The sequence below is a fragment of the Neovison vison genome, chromosome 12 (assembly GCF_020171115.1).
Source record: "Neovison vison isolate M4711 chromosome 12, ASM_NN_V1, whole genome shotgun sequence".
Taxonomy (NCBI): Eukaryota; Metazoa; Chordata; class Mammalia; order Carnivora; family Mustelidae; genus Neogale; species Neogale vison.
The window spans coordinates 84,396,189-84,420,427 of record NC_058102.1 but is presented as its reverse complement, the minus strand read 5'-3'; the positions used below and the strand labels follow the sequence as shown (position 1 = coordinate 84,420,427).

Below are 24,239 nucleotides of genomic sequence, written 5' to 3'. Positions count from 1 at the left end.
GCAGAGTCTGTCCAGTGGGAAGCCTCCTGGAAGAGAAGCTCCCTCCCTGAGTCCTGACAACTGGGTAACATTCAGGCTCTAAGAAAGAACATTCATAGATTTCTTCCTACAGGCATCTGACCCAGAAGATCCTGATGATGTCTAATGTTCATCTGTCTGATTTACACCCAGTGTAGATTGATCCTTCCAAATTCCTCTTACTGAAACATGTTCATAACTGGAGGGACAAGCATAATGAAAAGGAAAAGTTTATTCCAAAACTGGGGGATAGGTAGTAGACTCCTCAAGAGAAGAAAGTAATACAATGACCAGTCCATTCTTTGGAGCATTTCTTTCCAGGGTAAAGGCAAATAGCAGGAGATCCATCTTAAGGAAAAGATCGTATTGAAAGCTATAAGGAAAACAAAGGGATGTATAGAAGTTAGGGGAAAGGCAGTAGGTGGGAGAAATATGCTAAGAGGTGTGTGATATTATCCCTATATGATGCCATCAAAATTATCCAAGAAGTTCCCAGAAAAAAATAAGAATGGCTGAAGAGGACTGTATTACTCCTCAAAGGAAACAAGAGGAGGAGGTATATGCCAAATGCATGTGAATTATTAATGGAGAAGTGGGAAGGCAGAAGCAAGATCAGGAAATCTGAGGAGAGCACCCACTTCCTCAGACTGTGAACTGGGAGTGGTAGCTATAGAACAAAATCTCCTGGAGTCAGGGAAGCTTCCCATGACATCTGCATTTTATAAGAATATTAAAAAGAGCACTTTAACTTATTTGTGTATTTGTCTGCTTCCACTAGAAGATTTTGTCACTGGCCTGGATGCAGGTTTTACAATTTAAATGTTTCCCTTTCTTCATGAAGATTCCTCCCTATGTCTTGTTTTATTTATAATACACTACATTTCCTGAGACGCTGTTCCCATACTTCTTTCTCCCCTACCCCAGTCAGTTACTTAACGTCTTAGCTCAGGGATTCTCAGCAGAGATGATTCTCTCCCCCAGGAGATATTTGGCAATATCTGAAGACATTTTCTAATTGTCACGAAAGAAGGAGGGTATGTGCTACTGACACCTAATAGGTAGAGGCTAGGGGTGCCGCAAACATCCTACAATTCACAGAATAGCACACACAGTAAAGAATTATGCAGCTGAAGGAATCATTAGTGCTGAGCATAAATAACCCTGGTCAGGAGATAAAGTATTAAAAGAGCAGAATGAGGCAGATGATGAGAGGTATTGATATGGGAAAAGAAGAGGCAGTAGGGAAACCAAGAATTTATGATTCAGAATTCTATCTACAAAGACATTTCTGGTTTACTGTGAGCAAGCTTTCTGCTGGCACTGCCATGGCAACAATCTATGTAAGTACTTGTGATAAAACCTGCTCTAAAACCTGGGTGTTTGTCTCTATCTAAGCCTACTTCTACTCCAGGTTTCCCAAGCTATACCCAAACATGCCTTCCTGACTGCCCACAAGCATGGACACCTACTTAAGTTCTGCCCCTTTCCTCTCTTACTTCAACCCAAACTTCACTCACCCAGCAGTCATCTTTCCCTTGTTCCCATCAGTCTCAAATTCCTTCTCAGCTCATTTGCAGTAGGACTCTTGCACATGCCATTTAGTGCAACCTATGAAAACCATATGGGAATAATTCTGGGAATACTTCCTACAATGTCAACATTTTTCTCATTGACTTTATCCATCTCCTCCTTTCTCCAGTGCTTATATTTCCCCACCCATGTGTTCCATTTGTTTGAAAGTCCCACTCTACCTTCTATATGTGCTAGATACTTTTTTTGCCTCTTTAGAATAAAATAACACATTTTCCCTCTGGTCTCTGTCCTCATAGACAGACCTTTGTTGGCTGCCTCAGTGGGTTTTGTTGCCTCTACATACTGGTCAGGTTTAGCTAGTAAGAGTTACTTAGTAAGATAGAGGAAGGCAGGAGAAGAAGGAATAGGGATATTTATTCTCCTGCTCCATCTCTGATATCCCAGAGTTACTGTCAGGTGGCCTTCTACAGCTCCCTTTCCTGTCCCCATAAGATGGTACTTGCTCCCTGCTCTTGAGATCCCAGAATGATTCACCATCCCTTTTTGATTTCCCTTAATCCTTCCACATCCTGGTAAGCACCCTCATTAGTCCTATTTGGTGTGCCAACCATTTCCTTCCAGCACACTGACTGACCTAGTAACAGGTACCAGGTATGTATTATTTTCAACACAAATTGAAAATGTCTCAAAATAGACCATATACTAGTTCATAAAGTAAATCTCAAAACATTTCAAAGATATGAAGTCACACAGACCAAGTTCTCTGACCATAATGAGGTTAAATGAGAAAGCAGTAACAAAACAATAACTAGAAGGAAACTCTTATGGTTAATTTATGGAAATTAAGAAACATAATTGTAATTAATATACCTCCAAGGAATGAATATAAGACTACTCCAACATGGAAAGAGTAAAGAGCTTGGAAGTAAAAGGCTCGCACTCCCATCCTCACCAAGGAATAAGGGTAAACAAAGGGAAAATCAGCAACACTTCTTAGATTTATCAGAGAACTGAAGTCGCAGGGGAAACCACCAACCCCAAAACTGGGAGACAGGTGAACACAGAAAATCATAGCTCTCTGGGAGTAGAATATGCAACTGGAGCCTGGTCAGATTACTTAAAGGGAAATTGACCAGTTATTAGAAACTGAGAATGGACTAACTTCAGAGATAAAAACTCAGGGCTTACCCTCAGAGGAGCTCTCATAGTTTCATGAGTTTTACTTCCAGCAGCCCAACTCTGGTCATGATAACAATGAGGGAAAAAAAATCCCTCTGTGCTTTAGCAGGGGGAAGGGACAAGCTAGCATTTGGAAATAAGCCCAGAGAACACTGTTTACCATCAAGGAAAATTATTTTGATGAGAATCTAACAAATCAGGGGAAGGGTCCATGAAAGAACAACAACAACAAAAGACAAAAACAAAACAAACAGAAGTGCTGAGAGGGACCAGTGAAGGTTGTTACAGCCCAAGGACACAGGCTCACTGTAAGACTGAGACCTTATCATAGAACTGTGGAATGCTTCCACTCGCCTCTACCTTACCACCACATCGATAAGGCTGTAGAATTTCAGGATCGCAGCTGAAAGAGCTGTAACACTCAGACCGTATTTAAGAAGGAGTTTATAGAGAAACAAAAAAGACAAGAAAGGAGACAAAAGCAAGGACAGGTGAGGAAATTTTAGCCTCTGACACCACAACTATAGAAAACATTAAACACAGCCTAAAGCCTAACATAAAACCCCCACTGAAGGCCTATTTACCTCAGTTCCTTCTACCTGATACTTCACGTCAGGCCTTCAACACAAAAATTGATTATGGTAATAATTACAAAAATTTGCAAGCCCCAAATTAGTAATGAAACTACTTACAATTTTGTGGGATGTACCTGGAGCAATACTTTCTTTTATTAGGAAAAAAAAAGAAGTGTTAAAAAGTAATAAACTAAGCTACCAACTCAATTCCAGAATAATAGATTATGCAAGGAACATAGAAGGAATAAAAATGCATATAATAGATTGATTCAAACAAATCCAGAGACTGATGAAATTGATAGAAGAAATTAATAATTTCACAGGTCTGTGGCATGACTGATCAAAAATAAATGGACTTAAACAATACTAAGACTGAAAGGGGCCCATAACTACAGATGTTACAGAATGAATTATAAGAGGCTTCTTGTTTCTGATATTGATGGACCGTGTAATTTGGATCAGCTATGTCACTCAGAACAACAAAAGCTGGACAAAATATTTTAAACCATCCACTTGAAAGAACTAAAGCATTAAAAAGGCAGTGAAGAATTTGGGAGCTAAGACACAGGAACAGTCAGTCAACATTTAAGTAGATCTAGGGAGGGCTGATAAGAGGATTAGTAAAGTGGGAGATACGTCACAAAGAAGATGAAACAAAGAATAGATAGAGCAAATATACTATCTGAAGAGAAAATAGCCAAGATTTTTCCAAAACTTAAGAAGACATCAGCGCACAGATTATAGAGGCCCTAAGTATACCATAATATGTTACTTGTAAAAAGAAATATACATATAGGCACACCATTAGGACATCTGAAAATGAGGGACTCAGAGAAAAAAAAACAGCTGCCTGAAGAAAAGGACCGATTCCGTTCCAAAGAAGCACAATTAGATTGACAGCTGTCTTCTCAACAATAGAAGTCAAAATATAAAATTTATCTTGTGTAAAATTCCAGTGTAGCAGACTAGAGAGGAGCTGCAAATCAAAGAAAGATAATGCTCCAGCTGGCCTGGAAGAGATCATACATCCATATTTTAAACTGCCTGGGCATCCATGTGGCAAGCAATTACAGGCAGCCTCCAGGAGCTGACAGCAATGGCTGACTGACAGGCACCAAGAACATGAGTACCTCATTGGTACAACTGCAAAGAATATAGATCTTGCCAATAACCAGTGAGCTTGGGAGAGGACCCTGAGCCTCAGAAGAAAATCACACCCTGGTTGACACCTTGCTTTCAGCCTGGTGAGACCCTGAGCAGAATACCCAGCTAACCATACCCAGACTCCTGACCCAAGGAAATTGTAAGATAGTAAATTTGTATTACTTTGAGTCCCTGAATTTGTGGTAATTTGTTATATAGCAATAGACTACTAATATAAGCTTTTTAATTTCTAACATAATACCATGGAAAATTTATGACATCTGCTTAGATAAATAGGAAAAAAGTACTAGAATAATATTATTTTCCACAACGACAAAAGAAGGGAAAAATGAACACACTTGTAATCATAAAGATAAATCATTAGCTTAAGAATATTTCCATAAAATTGAAGATGACACAAAGAAATTGAAAGATGTTCCATGTTCCTGGGTTGGAAGAAAACACGTTAAAATGTCCATACTACCCAAAGCAATCTATACATTTAGTGCAATTCCTATCAAAATACCAACAGCATTTTTCACAGAATTAGAACAAAAAATCCTAAAAATTATATGTAACCACCAAGACCCCAAATAGCTAAAGCAATCTTGAAAAAGAAAAGTAAATCTGAAGGTATCACAATTTCAGATTTAAAGTTATATTACAAAGCTCTAGTAATCAAAACATGCTGGTACCAGCCACAAAAATAGACACACAGATCAATGGCACAGAATAGAAAACCTAGAAATGCTTTTCTCATAATCATATGGAAAACTAATCTTAGACTAAAGCATGAAAGAATATCCAGTAGGAAAAAGACAGTATCTTCAACAGATGGTGTTGGGAAAACTGGAGAACTACATGCAAAAGAATGATCCTGGACCATTTTTTACACCATATGCAAAACTCAAAGTAGAATGAAGAGAGCACAGACAGCAATTTCTCTGACATCAGCTATAGCAACATTTTTTCCAGATATATCTCCTGAGGCCAGGAAATAAAAGCAAAAATAAAATATCCATCAAAATAAAATTTCTGCACAGTGAAGGAAACAACTGACAAAACAAAATAAGAGGTGACCAACTGAACAAGAGATGAGATTTGCAAATGACATATCTGATAACAGGTTTACAAACTGGTGCAGCAACTGTGGAAAACAGTATAGAGTTTCCTCAAAAAGTTAAAAGTAGAACTACCCTACAATCCAGTAATACCACCACTGGGTATTTACCCCAGAAATACAAAAACACTAATTCATACAGATAATGCATTATAGGGAGGATATAGGCAGGGATAATACATGTTTCTATCAGCATTATTTACAATAGCCAAATTATGGAAACATCCCAAGTGTCTATGGAGAGATGAATGGACAAAGAAGTTGTGGTATATATGCATATATGCAATGGAATATTATTCTGCCATAGAAAAGAATGAAATCCTCTCACTTGCAACAACATGATTGGAGCTAGAGAGTATAGTGCTTAGTGAAATACATCAGACAGAGAAAGACAAATGTCATGCTTTCATTAAGGGTAGAATATAAGAAACACAAAAAGAGCAAAGATAAAAGAAATAAAAAAGGAGGCAGGCAAACCAAAAAACAGACTCTTAGCTATAGAAAACAAACTGATGCTTAACAGAGGGGAGGTGGATGGAGTGATGGGTAAAATGGGTGATGGGGATTAAGGAGTGCACTTGTCATGATGAGCACTGTGTGATGTGTCACCATGTGGTACTAAATGGTGACTCACTATATGGTACACCTGAAACTAAAATAAAACTGTACATTAGCTATACTGAAATTTTAATTATTTTATTTTATTTTATTTTTCCAATGTTCCAAGATTTATTGTTTATGCACCACACCCACTGCTCCATTCAATACGTGCCCTCCTTAATACCCACCACCAGGCTCATCCATGCCCCCCACCTCCTCTCCAAAACTCTCAGTTTGTTTTAAAGTCCACAGTCTCTCCATGGTTCCTCTTCCCCTCCGATTTCCCCAATTCACTTTTCCTTTCCTTTTCCTAATGTCCTCCCTGTTACTCCTTATGCTCCACAAGTAAGTGAAACCATATGATAATTGCCTCTCTCTGCTTGACTTATTTCACTCAGCATAATCTCCTCCAGTCCCGTCCATGTTGATACAAAAGTTGAATTTAAATTTTAAAAAAAAATTCTAGATTTTGGATACTAATCCTTTATCAGATACATCATTTGCAAATATCTTCTCCCATTACATAAGTTGTCTTTTAGTTTTGTTGATTGTTTCCTTCACTGTGCTGAGCTTTGTATCTTGATGAGGTCCCAATAGTTGATTTTTGCTGTTATAGTATAGAGGTTCCTCAAAAAGGTAAAAATAGAACTAACCTAAGACCCACCAATTTCACTACTAGGTATTTACCCAAAGATAGAAAAATACTGATTTGAAGGAGCACATGCACCTCGATGTTTAAAGCAGCATTATCAACAGTAGCTGAACTATGAAAAGAGTCCAAAGGTCCAATGAATGATGAATAGATAAAGAAGATGTGGTATATATATACATGTATGTATACATCTATGATGGAATAGTACTCAGCCATCAAAAAGAATGAAATCTTGCCATTTGCAATGACATGGATGGAGGTAAAGAGTATTATGCTATGTGAAACAGTCATATAAAGACAAATATTATATGATTTCAATTATATGTGGAATTTAAGAAAGAAAGCAGATGAACATAGGGAAAGAGGGAAAAAAGAGAGAGGGAAGTGGACCAAAATGACTTAGCTAGCGAGAACAGAGGGTTGATGGAGGGAGATGGGTGGGGCATGGGTTAAAAAAGTGATGAATATGAAGGAGGGCACTTGTGATGAGCACTGGGTGTTATATGTAGGTGAGGAATTACTAAATTCCACACCTGAAACCAAATTTACCATTTATGTTAACTAGAATTGAAATAAAAACTTGAAAAAAAATTCTATAATATTTCTATAAAGAACCAGACATAGGACACCTCAACTTTTTAAATGATAACTTCAATACCAAAACTTGATAAAGACAAAATCAACTAATCTCACTCACTCTCAAACATAGTTGCAAAATTCTTAAAGAAAACTGTGCCCACAATGTATTAAAAATGTAATATCTTATGTCCTGAACAAAACTGAGTTTATTCCAGTAATTCAGAGTTGATAGCACATCAGAAAATGAGGGGCGCCTTGGTGGCTCAGCAGGTTAAGCTTCTGCCTTCAGCTCAGGTCATGATCTCAGGGTCCTGGGATAGAGCCCTGCTTTGGGCTCTCTGCTCAGCAGGGAGCCTGCTTCCCCTCCCTTCTGCCTGCCTCTCTGCCTACTTGAGATCTCTCTCTTTCTCTCTGTGAAATAAATAAATAAAATCTTTTTTAAAAAATGAATTACGTCATTGGCGACCCTAACAGACAAATGAAGAAAAACCATATGATCATCTCAGTAGATCAGGAAAGGCATCTGTTTTATTCAACATTTATACCTGTTTGTAATTTTTTAAAAAGCAACACTTCTCAGCAGACCAGGAATAAAAGTGAACTTCCTTAAGCTATTAAAGTGATTATACTCCAAAACTCAATAGCAAATACCCTCCAAAACTGAAACATTAAAATTGCCTTCAGATCATAATTAAACCTAAGAACCATTATGCCTACTTTTATTCAAGGAAGTATTTTATTTCATTTAAATTTTAGTTGGTTAATGTACAGTGCAATATTGGTTACTGATTTCTGGAGCAGAATTCAGTGATTTGTCAATTACATACAACCCCAGTGCTCATCACAAGTGCCCCCCTTAATACCCATCACCCATCTAGCCCATCCCCACCCCCCTCCTCCCTCCATCAACACTTAGCTTGTTCTCTATCATTAAGAGTCCCTTATGGTTTGTTACCCTCTCTCCTTTTTTCTTTCCCCCTTTCCATATGTTTATCTGTTTTCTTTCCTAAATTCCACATATGACTGAGATCACATGATATTGTCTTTCTCTGACTTATTTCATGTAGCATGATACCACATCATTACTGATGGCAAGATTTCATTTTTGATGGCTGAGTAATATTCCATTGTGTATACATACTTAAGATTGTACTGAAGATCCTAGAAAATACAATAAACCGAGGGAAGTAGGTAATTGTTATAAGAACTGGAAATGAAAAAGCAAAACTGTCTTCATTTACAGATGACATGTGGTGGTCTTCATAGAAAAACTGAAAGAATGTACAGATAATTTATTAAAATTCATAGGTTTTAAGAAGGTTACTGGACAAAACCGACATGCAAAAGTGAATTGCAATCTATATACCTGCAAACATATTAGAAAATTGAAATTTTAAGATACCACTTTAAATAGTATCCAAGATATAAAGTACATAGGGATAACCCTACTGAAAACAGTTAATCCTTCATGGAAAGATGCATATAAATTTATGGAATGTCACTAGAGAAAATAAATAAAAGGAAATATATAGAGACTTGCCTCATGTAGCATCAATAGAGCCAACAACTCTGCCCTAATGGCTCTAGAAATTATATGACTTTGGACATCACTTGTTTTGATTTAGAAGTGACCCTTGAACAACACAGGTCTGAACTGTGCAACGCCACTTACATGTGGACTTTTTACAGTACAGTACTCTAAATGTATTTCCTCTTCCTAATGATTTTTTTAAATTTTATTTGTTTATTTGACAGATAGTGATCACAAGTAGGCAGAGAGGCAGGCAGAGAGAGAGGAGGAAGCAGGCTCCCTGCTGAGCAGAGAGCCCAATTCGAGGCTTGATCCCAGAACCCTGGGATCATGACCCGAGCTGAAGGCAGAGGCTTTAACCCACTGGGCCACCCAGGCGTCCCCCTAATGATTTTCTTAATAACATTTTCTTTCCTCTAACTTGCTTTATTGTGCAAATACAATATATAACACATATAAAATACAAAATATGTATTAATTGATTGTTTATGTGATCAGTAAGGCTTCTAGTCAACACTAGGCTATTAGTTTTGGGGGAGCTAAAGTTTTATGCAGATTTCTGACTGCACATGGGAGTGGTGACTCTAACCCCTCATTTGTCCCAGGGTCAACTATAATTACTTTTTCACCCAGATTTGGGGCTTGGATGAAAAACCCCATATTTGGATTGGAATTCTGCCATAAAATGTGGACGAGAGGTTATAGGGAAGTGAGGAGAGCAAGAACATTCCTTTTTAGCATATCAATTGAAGGTACTGAAATAGCTGTTTTTAAAGAACTGGACAAGTTGGTCCTTTTTTTTTTTAAGGAGGTTTTGGATGGATATCTGAAGGAATGTCAGACACCTTGTACTGCAAAGGTCAGTATCCTGAAGCTTAGTTTTTGTGCCTTAGGTTTTAAAATTGTGTCTTCCTCCAAACTGAGTTATGATCAAAAAAATGCCCCAATTAGGGGCACCTGGGTGGCTTAGTGGGTGGGGCCTCTGCCTTCGGCTTGGGTCGTGATCTCAGGGTCCTGGGATCGAGCCCTGCATCGGCCTCTCTGCACGGTGGAGAACCTGCTTCCCCTTCTCTCTGCTTGCCTCTCTGCCTGCTTGTGATCTCTCTCTCTCTCTGTGTCAAATAAATAAATAAAATATTTTCAAATGCCCCAATTAAATTAGATTTTGTAAGACCCAGTGTATGGTAGCATGCAGAGAAAAAGCCATCCTGAACATATAGAATGAGTCAGGACACAAGCATCATAAATTTCAATTTTATGGGAGTCCAGGCTCTCCAGGAGTAGAAAGAAGAGCTTTAGAGGATATATGAGGACAACTGTGGTTCTTTGGGTTATGCAGAATCAAATTCAGTATGAGGCAGGGAGGATTTTGGAAGAACAGTGGGTGCATCAGAGAAGGAAGATTCTTCCAGATTTCAAGAAATGAAGTGTAAAGAGGAAAAGGTAGAGGATGGCGGTTAGGAGGGGAGCATGTTACCAAGGAGAGCTTGTGACACTGTGTTTATCACCCTATTGACAGCATTTAATAAGACGACTGGAGTAAAGTGGTACTTAGCCAATGTTAATTATTGTGTTGAATGTACCATAATGGTATGAAATTGTATTTAACTGGGCACACAAGGAATGTTACCTATGACATAGAACCCGTAACTAGAAAATCAATTCAAAATAAAATTAGTAGATCATAGTTAAAGGGCTCCCAGTTTTGAAGTTGGGGACACAGGGATAATGATATTTGCCAGGCCACCTTGTCTATCAGGTTATCTGGTAAATGGAGTAGAACTTTCCTGGGAAAACCTGAGACTATTCTAGACCTTCCAGGATGCCTGCCATGGACAGAGCCTCACAAGGGAGCCTTGGAATGAACTGGTATAAGACTCTCCCCAGGGATCCAGTTAGAATGGTAACACTTCACAAGAGATTGTGAGTGTTGTCTTCCAACAGAAACCAGTTAGAAGCTCACACCTGCCTGTGTGCATGTCCTCCTTGCCCTATAAACAAGCTGCTGGTTTGCAGCAGAATTCACTACACCCTCACTCTATGACTGTGGATCCCTCCTCTGGGCCTGAGATCAGCACAGCCAATGTCATCACCTTCATGTACCAAAGCCCATGGAGAAGGTTAGTGAATGTGCTCACTTCTGCATGAAAGCTGACCCTGAATCAGTTGAATCCATCAAAGATGAATAGCTCCTGGCTCTCTCAATGACCACCTGTGTTCAGATCACATCAAGCTCTGCACACAGAGGTCATGAAGGAGACTCCATTAACCCCCACCTTGTCCACTTCTCCCTCTCTAGATGCCTAGCTCTGTCTCTACTTTTCCAGTTCTCTCCCAGCTACTCCATTCTCTTGATCACCCCTCTGAGGTTCCATCAGGTTCTCAGAGTCTGCCCACCAGCCCTCATGGCTCTGGCTTGCATGCATCTGGTGGGGCCTGTCTGATTTATGAAGACCTGTCTCTAATTGTTGCAAAGAGGGAGACAATCCAGAAGGTCGATCTTTCATTTCTAGAACTTGAGGGAGCAGAACTGTAGTACCTGGCTATTTAGTTCTGATTCCTCATGACCAGGGAGCCATGCCAATCCTGCCTGGCCAGCAGTCTTTCCACATTTGGCTTTTCTTCTCATTTTTTTCTATGCCAAAATTTGGGTCCTTAATTCTCTGTCTCTTGATGTGCTTCTCTCTGTTCCCTCCCGCAAAGATCCACCTGGTCATCACTTTTCTACATATACTCCATCTTGTCACATAATGCACCCTCTTTTCCTATTTCCTTCTCTTTGTTTCAGTCTAATTCTCTCTTTGGCTTTAACATTTTTCCTTCTTTTTTGTTTTGTGTGGTTGGGATCTTTCCACTATCTCTAGGATTACTTTATCTCATTTCTTTTTCTTTTCAACCCTTCCTCCTCTTTATGTTTGTGCATGGCAGTATTTTCTATTTATCTGGCATTTTTCTTTCTTGTTCCCTGGAGAAAGAGAGACTGAGAAGTGACTCAAGGATGATCCTCTCTTAGAGATTGTGCTACAGATCTTGAGGCTGCTGTGGGTTTTTTTTTTTTTTTTGCAATGTTTCTGGAAGTCAAATTAAGAGAAAATGGTATTCACATACATTGGGGGGGTGCGAGTACTGAGTTAGATAGAAAGACTCTCCTGATAGAGAGAGGCAGGAACCATTAGGATGGAGGTGATCCTCCTCTTTCTTTGGATATCTGCATGTGAGAAGCTGGCCAGATCTTTACAATGTTCCTTCCACTTGTGAAGTGAAACCACAGGGAGACAGAGAGGAAACAGAGATCAAAACTAATGTTTATTTATTGTCTAATCTGTGGCAACCTCTAATTACATGTTATTTTAGTTCATCCTTGTTTTATATGAGAAAAAAACTTGTGTCTCAGCTAGCCAACTCCACATTATAGTAAGTGACAATGCCAAGGTTGAATTTCAGGTATGCTTGCCTCCAAAGTCCCTGTACTTCACGCTGTTAGCCTTGTTGCTTCCCTATAAGGTAATAGATCGGGTTCCAGATGGTTTTTGAGTCTCTAAATACATAAGGATGTGCCTTAAAAATCATTGGTAGTTCAATGTGGTTTTGATTTGAATCTCCCTGATGGCTAGTGATGATGAACATTTTTTCATGTGTCTGTTAGCCATTTGTATGTCTTCTTTGGAGAAGTGTCTGTCCATGTCTTCTTTCCATTTTTTAACGTGATCATCTGTTTTGTATGTGTTGAGTTTGAGTTCTTTAAAGATCTTGGATATCAGCCCTTTGTCTGTACTGTGATTTGCAAATATCTTCTCCCATTCTGTGGGTTGCCTCTTTGTTTTGTTGACTGTTTCTTTTGCTGTGCAGAACCACATGGTCCTCTCAATTGATGCAGAAAATGCATTAGACAAAATACAGGATCTCTTCCTGATTAAAAGTTTTCAAAGTATAGGGATAGAAGGAAAATTCCTCAATTTCATAAAATCTATGAAAAACCCACAATAAATATCATTCTCAATGGGGAAAATCTGACAGCCTTCCCTTTGATATCAGGAACACAACAAGGATGCCCACTTTCACCAGTCTTGTTCAACATAGTATTAGAAGTCCTAGCAACAGTAATCAGACAACAAAGAGAAATAAAAGTTATTCAAATTGGCAATGAAGAAGTCAAACTCTCTCTCTTCACAGATGACATGATACTTTATATGGAAAACTCAAAAGATTCCACCCCCAAACTACTAGAACTCATACAGCAGTTCAGTAATGTGTCAGGATACAAAATCAATGCACAGAAATATATATAAAAAATATAAATTCCATTTACTATAGTACCAAGAACCATAAGATACCTGGGAATAAAACGAATCAAAGAGGTAAAGGATCTGTACTTGGGTAACTGCAGAACACTCATGAAAGAAATTGAAGAAGACACAAAAAGATGGAAGACCATTCCATGTTCATGGATTGGAAGAATAAGCATTGTTAAAATGTCTATACTGCCTAGAGCAATGTATACTTTCAATGCCATTCCAATCAAAATTCCACCAGCATTTTTCAAAGAGCTGGAACAAACAATCCTAGAACTTGTATGAAACCAGAAGAGACCCCAAATTGCTAAGGAAATGTTGAAAAAGGAAAACAAAACTGGGGGCATCACATTGCCTGATTTCAAGCTTTACTACAAAGCTGTGATCACCAAGACAGCATGGTACTGGCACAAAAACAGACAGATAGACCAGTGGAACAGAGTAGAGACTCCAGATATGGACCCACAACTCTATGTCAAATAATCTTTGACAAAGCCCAAAAAAAATCCAGTGGAAAAAAGACAGTCTCTTCAATAAATGGTGCTGGGAAAATTGGACAGCTATGTATAGAAAAATGAAACTTGACCATTCTCTTACACCATACACAAAGATTAACTCGAAATAGATAAAAGACCTCAACATGAGGCAGGAATCTATCAAAATCCTAGAGGAGAACATAGGCAGTAACCTCTTCAACATCAGCCACAGCAACTTCTTTCAAGATATGGCTCCAAAGGCAAAGGAAACAAAAGCAAAAAATGAACTTTTAGGACTTCATCAAGATCAAAACCTTCTGCACAGCAAAGGAAATAGAGAAACACAGCTAAAGTGAGTTCCTAAGACGTTGAGAAATGTTGCTAAGTTGTAACAGAGTTGCCAGCAGAACTCTCCAGGGGTTCACACTGATGATTAGCTGTCCTTCCTTAAAAGTCATTTACATGAGTCTTCCAAATATCTTCTCAGCCATGGATCCATATGCTTTTGTCTATACAACTTTGTTAGGTTCTACATGGCAAAATTTCTTTTCCATTGCCTTCCAATTTTATTCCTAAATTCCTCAAATTTCATACAGCTCTGTTCGTGAAAATCATGGGATTCCAAAGTTACTTCTCAAATTGTAAATCTTTAGGGGCATCTGGGTGGCTCAGTCGCTTAAGTATCTGTCTTTGACCAGGATCCCAGGGTCCTGGCGTCAAGCCCCAAGTTGGGCTCCCCGCTGACAGGGATCCTGCTTCTCCCTCTCCCTCTGCCACCCCCCACACACACCCACTTGTGCTCTTGCTCTCACACTGTCTCAAATAAATAAACAAAATGTTTTTTTAAAAAAATCTTTAGAAATGCCACAATTGGGGCGCCTGGGTGGCTCAGTGGGTTAAGCCACTGCCTTCGGCTCAGGTCATGATCTCAGGATCCTGGGATCGAGCCCCGCATCGGGCTCTCTGCTCAGCAGGGAGCCTGCTTCCCTCTCTCTCTCTCTCTGTCTGCCTCTCCGTCTACTTGTGATTTCTCTCTGTCAAATTAATAAATAAAATCTTAAAAAAAAAAAAAGAAATGCCACAATTACAGGGCATTCTGAATAATGTACAAAATCAGAAGGAAAAACAATTATATTTTTCTGGCAAGGAGCCCAATGCCCGACTCCATCCTGGGACTCCAAGGTCATGACCTGAGCCGAAGGCATTTGCTTAACCAACTAGCCATCCAAGTGCCCAAAAATGCACTTTTCTGAGAACAACCTCTGAATCTGTCAGTCATTAGCAGCTATTTTTTCTCGAGCTGATGTTTTTTCTTCTTACACACTTTTTCCTTGAGTATGTCATTATTTTATTACTCTGCAATACTGTAGCATTTTACTGAAGCCCTACAGGAGCTCTTAACCATATCACCGTGCAGTTAAATCACATATCGTAACATATCCCTACCCCCAGCTGTACTGCATGCTCCCCCAGAATGTAACAATGCTTGGAAATACATTTTTTTTTTTAGATTTTTTATTTTATTTATTTGAGAGAGAGAGACAGTGAGAGAGAGAATGAGCGAGGAGAAGGTCAGAGAGCGAAGCAGACTCCCCATGGAGCTGGGAGCCCGATGTGGGACTCGATCCCGGGACTCCAGGATCACGCCCTGAGCCGGAGGCAGTCGTCCAACCAACTGCGCCACCCAAGCGTCCCTGGAAATACATTTTTAATTTGCAGATTCAGTTTTCAAAAGGCTTCAGGCATTTTGAAGATTACTGACATTTAAAAATGTAAATGTCTTAAGTAATGTTTTTTATTTATCCAGTGACCTAGAAAAGGAAACTTTAGATTTGTTGAGCATTTTCCCTACTACAAATATGTTTCTGTGTAATTCACACACACACACACACATTTTTGATTGAATGAATAAATTTCTTCTTAATCTTCACAACTACCATACCCACAAATATGTTTTTCTTCATTTTACTCTCAAGAAAAGTGCTCTCACACACACATTTTCATACAACATTTCAGAGAAGCATGGACACACTGAATCTTCTGATTCCCTAGAGCTCAATGAACCCCAGGATAAATATAACCACCTTAAAGTTTTTCTGTTCAGGAAAATAGTGCTTTTGGCTTTCAGGTCATGAAATTATGTGTTTAATCCAAAAAAAGGGAAGGGATTAGAGCATGCAGAAGAGAAACTAGATTTCAAGCTGTGTTAGATGTGAAATTACTAGAGGCACATTTTATTTACACCAGACCTGCAAGAAGATGGCCAACCCTTACAGAAGCTGAAGCTTTCTAAGAACACGCATGATTTTAAACAAGGCTGATAAGTTAATTTACAAATTAAGTGAACCATTTTCATTCCTAAAACAAACATACTCTCCAGAATAAATGATACTGTGCTGTGTGATATTTTCTTTCCTGTGGTCATAGCATGCTAGGAAAGCTACAGAAACGTTGTGGCTAACTGTTGAATGTATTTCAACAGTATCCTGCTTCTCTTTGGTGAGTAGGACAGGAATCAAAACCTTAACATTACAATGAGACATTTTCCCACCCATGTAGGCTACAATAGCACACTTTGTTCATTGTCCTCCTGGGTTCAAGGAATGTAGACTTCTCTCCCTGAACTCACCAGCACTATACCTTGAGCATTCAGCATGCATGTATCAGAGAAATCCTCCCTCTCAGGATCTTCCCAGACATCTCTGTAACTCATGGTTTCTTGTTGTTGTAATCAAAGCTCTAACACATTTTTGTTTAAATTTTATTTCCATATATGTGATTATATCACTAACAATTGTTAGGGATTTTAAGGGGTGCAGTAAGTAACACTGCTCTTTATTCCACGGGGTATTTTTTCCTGACTTGTCAAAGATTATTTGACCATAAAGTTGAGGGTCCATATCTGGACTCTCTACTCTGTTCCACTGGTCTATCTGTCTGTTTTTGTGCCAGTACCATGCTGTCTTGGTGATCACAGCTTTGTAGTAAAGCTTGAAATCAGGCAATGTGATGCCCCCAGTTTTGTTTTCCTTTTTCAACATTTCCTTAGCAATTTGGGGTCTCTTCTGGTTTCATACAAGTTCTAGGATTGTTTGTTCCAGCTCTTTGAAAAATGCTGGTGGAATTTTGATTGGAATGGCATTGAAAGTATACATTGCTCTAGGCAGTATAGACATTTTAACAATGCTTATTCTTCCAATCCATGAACATGGAATGGTCTTCCATCTTTTTGTGTCTTCTTCAATTTCTTTCATGAGTGTTCTGTAGTTCCTTGAATGCAGGAACTTTACCTGTTCCTGTACTCTGTATGCTTTACCTCTTTGATTCGTTTTATTCCCAGGTATCTTATGGTTCTTGGTGCTATAGTAAATGAAATCAATTCTCTAATTTCCCTTTTAGTATTTTCATTTTTATTGTATAAGAAAGCAACTTATTTCTGTGCATTGATTTTGTATCCTGCTACATTACTGAACTGCTGTATGAGTTCTAGTAGTTTGGGGGTGGAATCTTTTGGGTTTTCCATATAAAGTATCATGTCATCTGTGAAGAGAGAGAGTTTGACTTCTTCATTGCCAATTCGAATACCTTTTATTTCTCTTTGTTGTCTGATTGCTGTTGCTAGGACTTCTAATACTATGTTGAAGGGAAAATTGGACAGCTATGTGTAGAAGAATGAAATTCGACCATTCTCTTACACCATACACAAAGATAAACTCGAAATGGATAAAAGACCTCAACATGAGGCAGGAACCCATCAGAATCCTACAGCAGAACATAGGCAGTAACCTCGGTCATCAGCCGAGCATCAACATTGGCCACAGCAACTTCTTTCAAGACATGTCTCCAAAAGCAAAGGAAACAAAAGTGAAAATGAACTTTGGGGACTTCAACAAGATCAAAAGCTTCTGTACAGCAAAGGAAACAGTCAACAAAACAAAGAGGCAACCCACAGAATGGGAGAAGGTATTTGCAAATGACAGTACAGACAAAGGGCTGATATCCAAGATCTATAAAGAACTCCTCAAATTCAACACACACAAAACAGTTAATCACTTCAAAAAATGGACAGAAGACATGGACAGACACTTCTCCAAAGAAGACATACAAATGGCTATCAGACATATGAAAAAATGTTCATCATCACTAGCCATCAGGGAGATTCAAATCAAAACCACACTGAGCTACCACTTTACATCAGTTAGAATGGCCAAAATTAACAAGACAGTAAACAACATGTGTTGGAGAGGATGTGGAGAAAGGGGAACCCTCTTAATGCAAGTTGGTGCAGCCAGTTTGGAACAGTGTGGAGATTCCTTAAGAAATTAAAAATAGAGCTTCCCTATGACCCTGCAATTGCACTATTGGGTATTTACCCTAAAGATAAAGGTGTAGTGAAAAGAAGGGCTATCTGTACCCCAATGTTCCTAGCAGCAATGGTCACAGTCGCCAAACTGTGGAAAGAACCAAGATGCCCTTCAACAGATGGATGAAGAAGATACGGTCCATATATACAATGGAGTATTATGCCTCCATCAGAAAGGATGAATACCCAACTTTTGTATCAACGTGGACAGGACTGGGGGAGATTACGCTGAGTGAAATAAGTCAAGCAGAGAGAGTCAATTATCATATGGTTTTGCTTATTTGTGGAGCATAAGGAATAACATGGAGGACATGGGGAGGAGAGGAGAAGTGAATTTGGGAAAATTAGAGGGAGAGATGAACCATGAGAGACTGTGGACTCTGCGAAATGAACTGAGGGTTTTGGGGGGGGTGAGGGGTTGGTTGAGCCTGGTGGTGAGTATTATGGAGGGTAGGTATTGCGGGAAGCACTAGGTGTGGTGCATAAACAATGAATTCTGGAACACTGAAAAGAAATTTTAAAAAAAATATTTTTTTTAAAAAAAATGGCTCTTCCCACCTGGTTCTGAATCTGAGAAATAAGACAGAGTCTGCAGGTGGAGGTTAAAACATTACCTTTACTAATAACAAAGCAGACATTGAAGTCATTGGACTTCCTAATTCAGAAGCAGAGAATTGGACAGAAAACCTATTCCCTGGTAACTAGCAGGAACATACAGCCACAAAGCCTCCTCAAACAGGAGTAGAGCCTGCCCTGAAGAAAGCAACTCACTCCCAAGAGGAAGGTGAAAGGAAAGGGATAGAAAACACATGCTTGGTTTCTCCTTCTAAAATCACCAATCTGGTAAGCCACTCCATTCCCCACCGATCAGTGTGAATAAGGAAGAGAAAGGTCAAGAGTGCTATCACAATTTCATCCAGGTGAAAGGAAACACCAGGAATATGGAAGAACTTCTTCCCTATCTACCCTACCCCAATAGTATCTAGCGTTCTGTTCTCTAATCCCATTAAGTCTACAGTTAACCATACGGTATAAGATATTAAAACAGTCCTACTTCCACTTTCGTGTTGGCTGGTCCTCTAACACAAATCCCTGCTCTGTTGTGAGGCTCTTGGAACTTTGGAACAGTTCTATTTTGCTTATAAGTGGTTCTAGAAGGAATCAGCATAATCTCTTCCAGTCCGGTCCATGTTGCTACAAAAGTTGGGTATTCATCCTTTCTGATGGAGGCATAATACTCCATAGTGTATATGGACCACATCTTCCTTATCCATTCGTCCGTTGAAGGGCATCTTGGTTCTTTCCATAGTTTGGCGACTGTGGCCATTGCTGCTATAAACATTGGGGTACAGATGGCCCTTCTTTTCACGACATCTGTATCTTTGGGGTAAATACCCAGGAGTGCAATGGCAGGGTCACAGGGAAGTTCTATTTTTAATTTCTTGAGGAATCTCCACACTGTTCTCCAAAGAGGCTGCACCAACTTGCATTCCCACCAACAGTGGAAGAGGGTTCCCCTTTCTCCACATCCTCTCCAATACATGTTGTTTCCTGTTTTGTTAATTTTGGCCATTCTAACTGGTGTAAGGTGATATCTCAATGTGGTTTTAATTTGAATCTCCCTGAGGGCTAGTGATGATGAACATTTTTTCATGTGTCTGATAGCCATTTGTATGTCTTGATTAGAAAAGTGTCTGTTCATATCTTCTGCCCATTTTTTGATATGTTTGCCTGTTTCGTGTGTGTTGAGTTTGAATAACCAACTTTTGTAGCAACATGGACCGGACTGGAAGAGGTTATGCTGAGTGAAGTAAGTCAAGCAGAGAGAGTCAATTATCATATGGTTTCACTTATTTGTGGAGCATAACAAATATCATGGAGGACAAGGGGTCTTAGAGAGGAGAAGGGAGTTGGGGTAAATTGGAAGGCGAGGTGAATCATGAGAGACTATGGACTCTGAAAAACAATCTGAGGGGTTTGAAGTGGCGGGGGGTGTGGGAGGTTGGGGTACCAGGTGGCGGGTATTATAGAGGGCACAGATTGCATGGAGCACTGGGTGTGGTGAAAAAATAATGAATAATGTTTTTCTGAAAATAAATAAATTGGAATAAATAAATAAAATAAAAAATAAAAGGAATCAAAACAGTAAATTAGTCAGCTCTGAAGCCAGTCTAGACCCACAGCTGAAAACCTATACCTTAGAACGCTATTGCCAAACTGTGCTCAACTACATTGTCCAACATAACAAAGGTTCTTCAATGAGATTAAATTATATACTTAAATTACAATAAAAAGTCATGGCATGTGTGAACTACTTTATAAACTATTATTAATTTAAATGAGATTACAGACCCTTGACTCTTTAAACAAGAAGTTCAAGGGGTCATGGGTGGTTATTTATTTTCTATCTATACCCTTGGCATGAGAAAATCCTATAATCCTCTGCTGGTTTAACAGAGAAATCTCATAATCTACACCTTTCTGGAAACAGATCAATTTAAATATTACAATGGCCATCATTAAGGCCACCAATAAAAATGATATTTTAGAGGTTCACAATTAGGTTTAAAGCACATAGCAACAATTTCTGATGTCCAGTCTCAGAAAATTCTTTGTCAGAAACAACCACAAGGACATGTTTTGTGTTACAGAGTAATATGAGATTGTCTACAGCTAAAGGAGAATGAATGCTTTATTTTCTTGCTTGTGTTTCTTCAAATAACGGTTAAGAGAGCATGTGATTTTCGAGTCAAGGTGCTAAAATTCAGTTAGCACTGGGACAAAATTAAAAGTCCTGAGAAGGTCAAAACATATACTATGAAAAAGTAAGAGCAAGTAAGCTTATTAACAAGTGGAATATGTGACAGTTAACGTGCAATACATATGTAACTTAGTATTATTATTTAAGTAAACATTCATCATCTATGGTATGGATGTTGAAGAACTAATGAGGTCATCACCACAATTCTCTTCCAGAGTGGCCCACCTGGTCAGACCATCCTCCCTGGACCAGTTCTTCTTCAAACACCATGGGATTTTCTCTATTATTTGCTGCAGTGATTCAGTGATAAACATCATCACTAGCCAAGAAACAGAATGAGGTAGGATGTGATTTTCAAGTCATTATCCTATTTATTTATACAAATGCTTGACTGGTTAACCCTAGTAGTTAACAGGGCACTAGATGCTGGTTATCATGGAATATTTTTCTGGGACAGTGAACCACAATAAGCATTTATATACTGCTATAGACCCTAGTGTTTTCTTCAGTTGAACTTCAGTTTTTTCTTGGGCAAGTCCCAGGTTTATCTGGAGCATAGCTCACTGCCTTCCCTTGCCCAGGTTCTGACCTCAAACCCAGCATGTCCATTGGGCCCATGATTCCAGGCCGCTTCTTGGGTTAAACATTGGTCTCTGACCCTCCCTGCCCTTTCTGGGCCCCAAAGAGGAGAAGTTCTAGGTACAGTTCAAGGGGAATGTTCCAAAGTACAGACGATGGGAATGGCCTACTGCCTTAACCTATCAGGAAATCATCTATTAGGAATCCAATATGGAAAAGAGTAGCAGTTAATGGGGTAGGTCTCTTCTAAAATTAAGATAGGCAACATGAGATGTTTAAATCATGGAGAAGAGAGGGCAGTCCAATCAGAGGTAGCTGAGTGGCAGATAGCCACACCAAATATGAGAAAGGGAGAGGGAGAAGAAAAGAGTGAGAAGTGGAAGTGGAGAAAGGAGGGGGAAAGACTATCAGAGGGGGTAGAGTAAGAATGTGTAGAAAAAGGAGCGAGAGAAAAGGAAATGAAGAAGAGTGGTTGGCAGAACTGAAGGTTAAGAAGGAATATGCTAACCATCTATAAGCATCTGAAAGTAGAAGGGATCTATCTGACATCCTAACTCCAAGACAAGATGAAGAGTACAAGAGAGATTTAACATGAACATAATGACTTCCTAAAAGTCACAATAATGAGAAAAGAACATAAGAATTCTGAATGTTCATTCTCCAATGACGGGAAAAGAATAAGACTAATCCTGGAAGCAAAGGGACAGATCAAAGTTTTCATTCCAGAAAGGCTAAATTTATGCCCTGTTCACAGCTTCCCTGGTCTCACAGCAATGGATGCATCCTTTCCACCCAAAAGTGCTTATCCCTAAGTTCCAACCCCTGTAGGAAAATTGTATCCTATTGGGAAAGCATGTGAGAGCTTAGAGCCAGGCCCCATCTCCAGCATGCACTGCATGGGTGGTGGACACAGCAGCACAAACTACTGGGAGAGGGAGTCTGGGAAGAGGGTAAGCGTGGCGGTTCCCAGAGTTTTGCAAATTATTCTCCCTTAAGGGGCAATGCTGAAGGCTAGAATGTGACTGTTTCCTCTGAAACTTCAAACCATTCATCATTTTAAATATATACACTAGACTGAGCATTTTTTCTTCTAGAAAAATATGTCTTTAAACATCTCCCAAGTACTTCCTAAATATGATCTTCTATCAGCTAACAACCGTCATGCCCTCCCCTCAAATACTTCATTCCTTAAATTCTTCATTTCTTAAACCTGTCCTCATTTGGCATGGGTTCCTGGCCCAACCACCCTAGTTTTGCATCTCTGAACACATTTTGGTTACTGGCCAACCCTTCAATATTTATGGCCCTGGAGCAGATGCAGTACTTCATTTGAGGCCTGGCCAAACCAGAAGAAAGTATATCCTTTGTGTCCTCAATTTTTGATATTACAATTCTATGTATGCAGCCTATAGTGACACTGGCATTTTCACTGCTCCACATTGCCAATTACATAGTTTACTAAAGTTCCAACATGTCTGCCACTACTCATTTTTCTTCTATAGCTGCATCTCTTGGCCCAGGTGAGTACCTTATATTCCCCTACAACTGTCTCACCTTTGCCTTTCCTGTTCTACCTCATCAAGCAGGTCCAAGACAGTGGACCTAAGGAATAGCAGCACAGTGACAGAGTTTATCCTCGTGGGCTTTGAACAGAGCTCCTCTTCCACTCGGGCATTGCTCTTTGCACTCTTCCTAGCCCTCTACAGCCTTGCCATGGCCATGAATGGCCTCATCATCTTCATCACCTGGACAGACCCCAGGCTCAACAGCCCCATGTACTTCTTCCTTGGCCACCTGTCCTTCCTGGATGTCTGCTTCATCACCACCACCATCCCACAGATGCTGATCCACCTGGTGGTCAAGAACCATATTGTCTCCTTTGTCTCTTGCTCGACCCAGATGTACTTGGTCTTCTGTGCAGGTGTGGCCGAGTGCATCCTCTTGGCTTTTATGGCCTATGACCGTTATGTTGCCATCTGCCACCCACTCAGCTATGCCCAGATCATGAGCCGGCAGGTTTGTGTGAAGCTGGTGAGTACTGCCTGGTTCTTCGGGCTGATCAATGGCATCTTTCTTGAGTATCTGTCATTCCGGAATCCCTTCTGTAGAGACAACCACATAGAAAACTTCTTCTGTGAGGCCCCCATAGTAATCGCTCTCTCTTGTGGAGACCCTCAGTTTAGTCTGAAGATGATCTTTGCCGATGCCATCGTGGTGCTGCTCAGCCCCATGGTGCTCATTGTCATCTCCTATGCACGCATCCTGGCCTCCATCCTTGGCAGAGCCTCCTCCTCAGGTCGTGGAAAGACCTTCTCTACTTGTGCCTCCCACCTGACTGTGGTCATCCTTCTCTACACCTCAGCCATGTTCTCTTATATGAACCCTCGCAGCACACATGGCCCTGACAAAGACAAGCCTTTCTCCCTCCTCTACACCATCATCACCCCGATGTGCAACCCCATCATCTATAGTTTTCGAAACAAGGAAATGAAGGGAGCCATGATGAGGGCTCTTAGGAGGACCAGCCTGCTTTAAGCAGAGTCTGTCTAGTGGGAAGCCTCCTGGAAGAGAAGCTCCCTCCCTGAGCCCTGACAACTGGGTAACTTTCCCATGCTGAAAAGCTCTAGGGAAGAGCATTCATAGTTTTCTTCCCACTGGCATCAGACCTGGAAGATTATGTTGATGTCTAATGCTCATCTATCTGATTTACTTCCAGTATTGTTTTCTCTTGGTCCTTTCTCAGGATAATTTGAGATTTTCCTGTTTTTCTTCTTCGTCTTTATAACCAGATCTTATAAGGACATAAATGTACTTAACTCCATTTCATTTTATTTGTAC

At 39.7% G+C, this 24,239-nt stretch overlaps 1 protein-coding gene across 1 annotated transcript; it reads left to right on the top strand.

The window, feature by feature from the left end:
- Window positions 1-10,907: 10,907 nt before the first annotated feature.
- LOC122890947 (olfactory receptor 10AD1-like) lies at window positions 10,908-23,936 on the top strand. The gene is made up of 2 exons (XM_044226373.1): window positions 10,908-11,050; window positions 22,988-23,936. The coding sequence occupies exons 1-2, from the start codon at window positions 10,908-10,910 to the stop codon at window positions 23,934-23,936; spliced, it is 1,092 nt and encodes a 363-aa protein (XP_044082308.1).
- The last annotated feature ends 303 nt before the right edge of the window (window positions 23,937-24,239 follow it).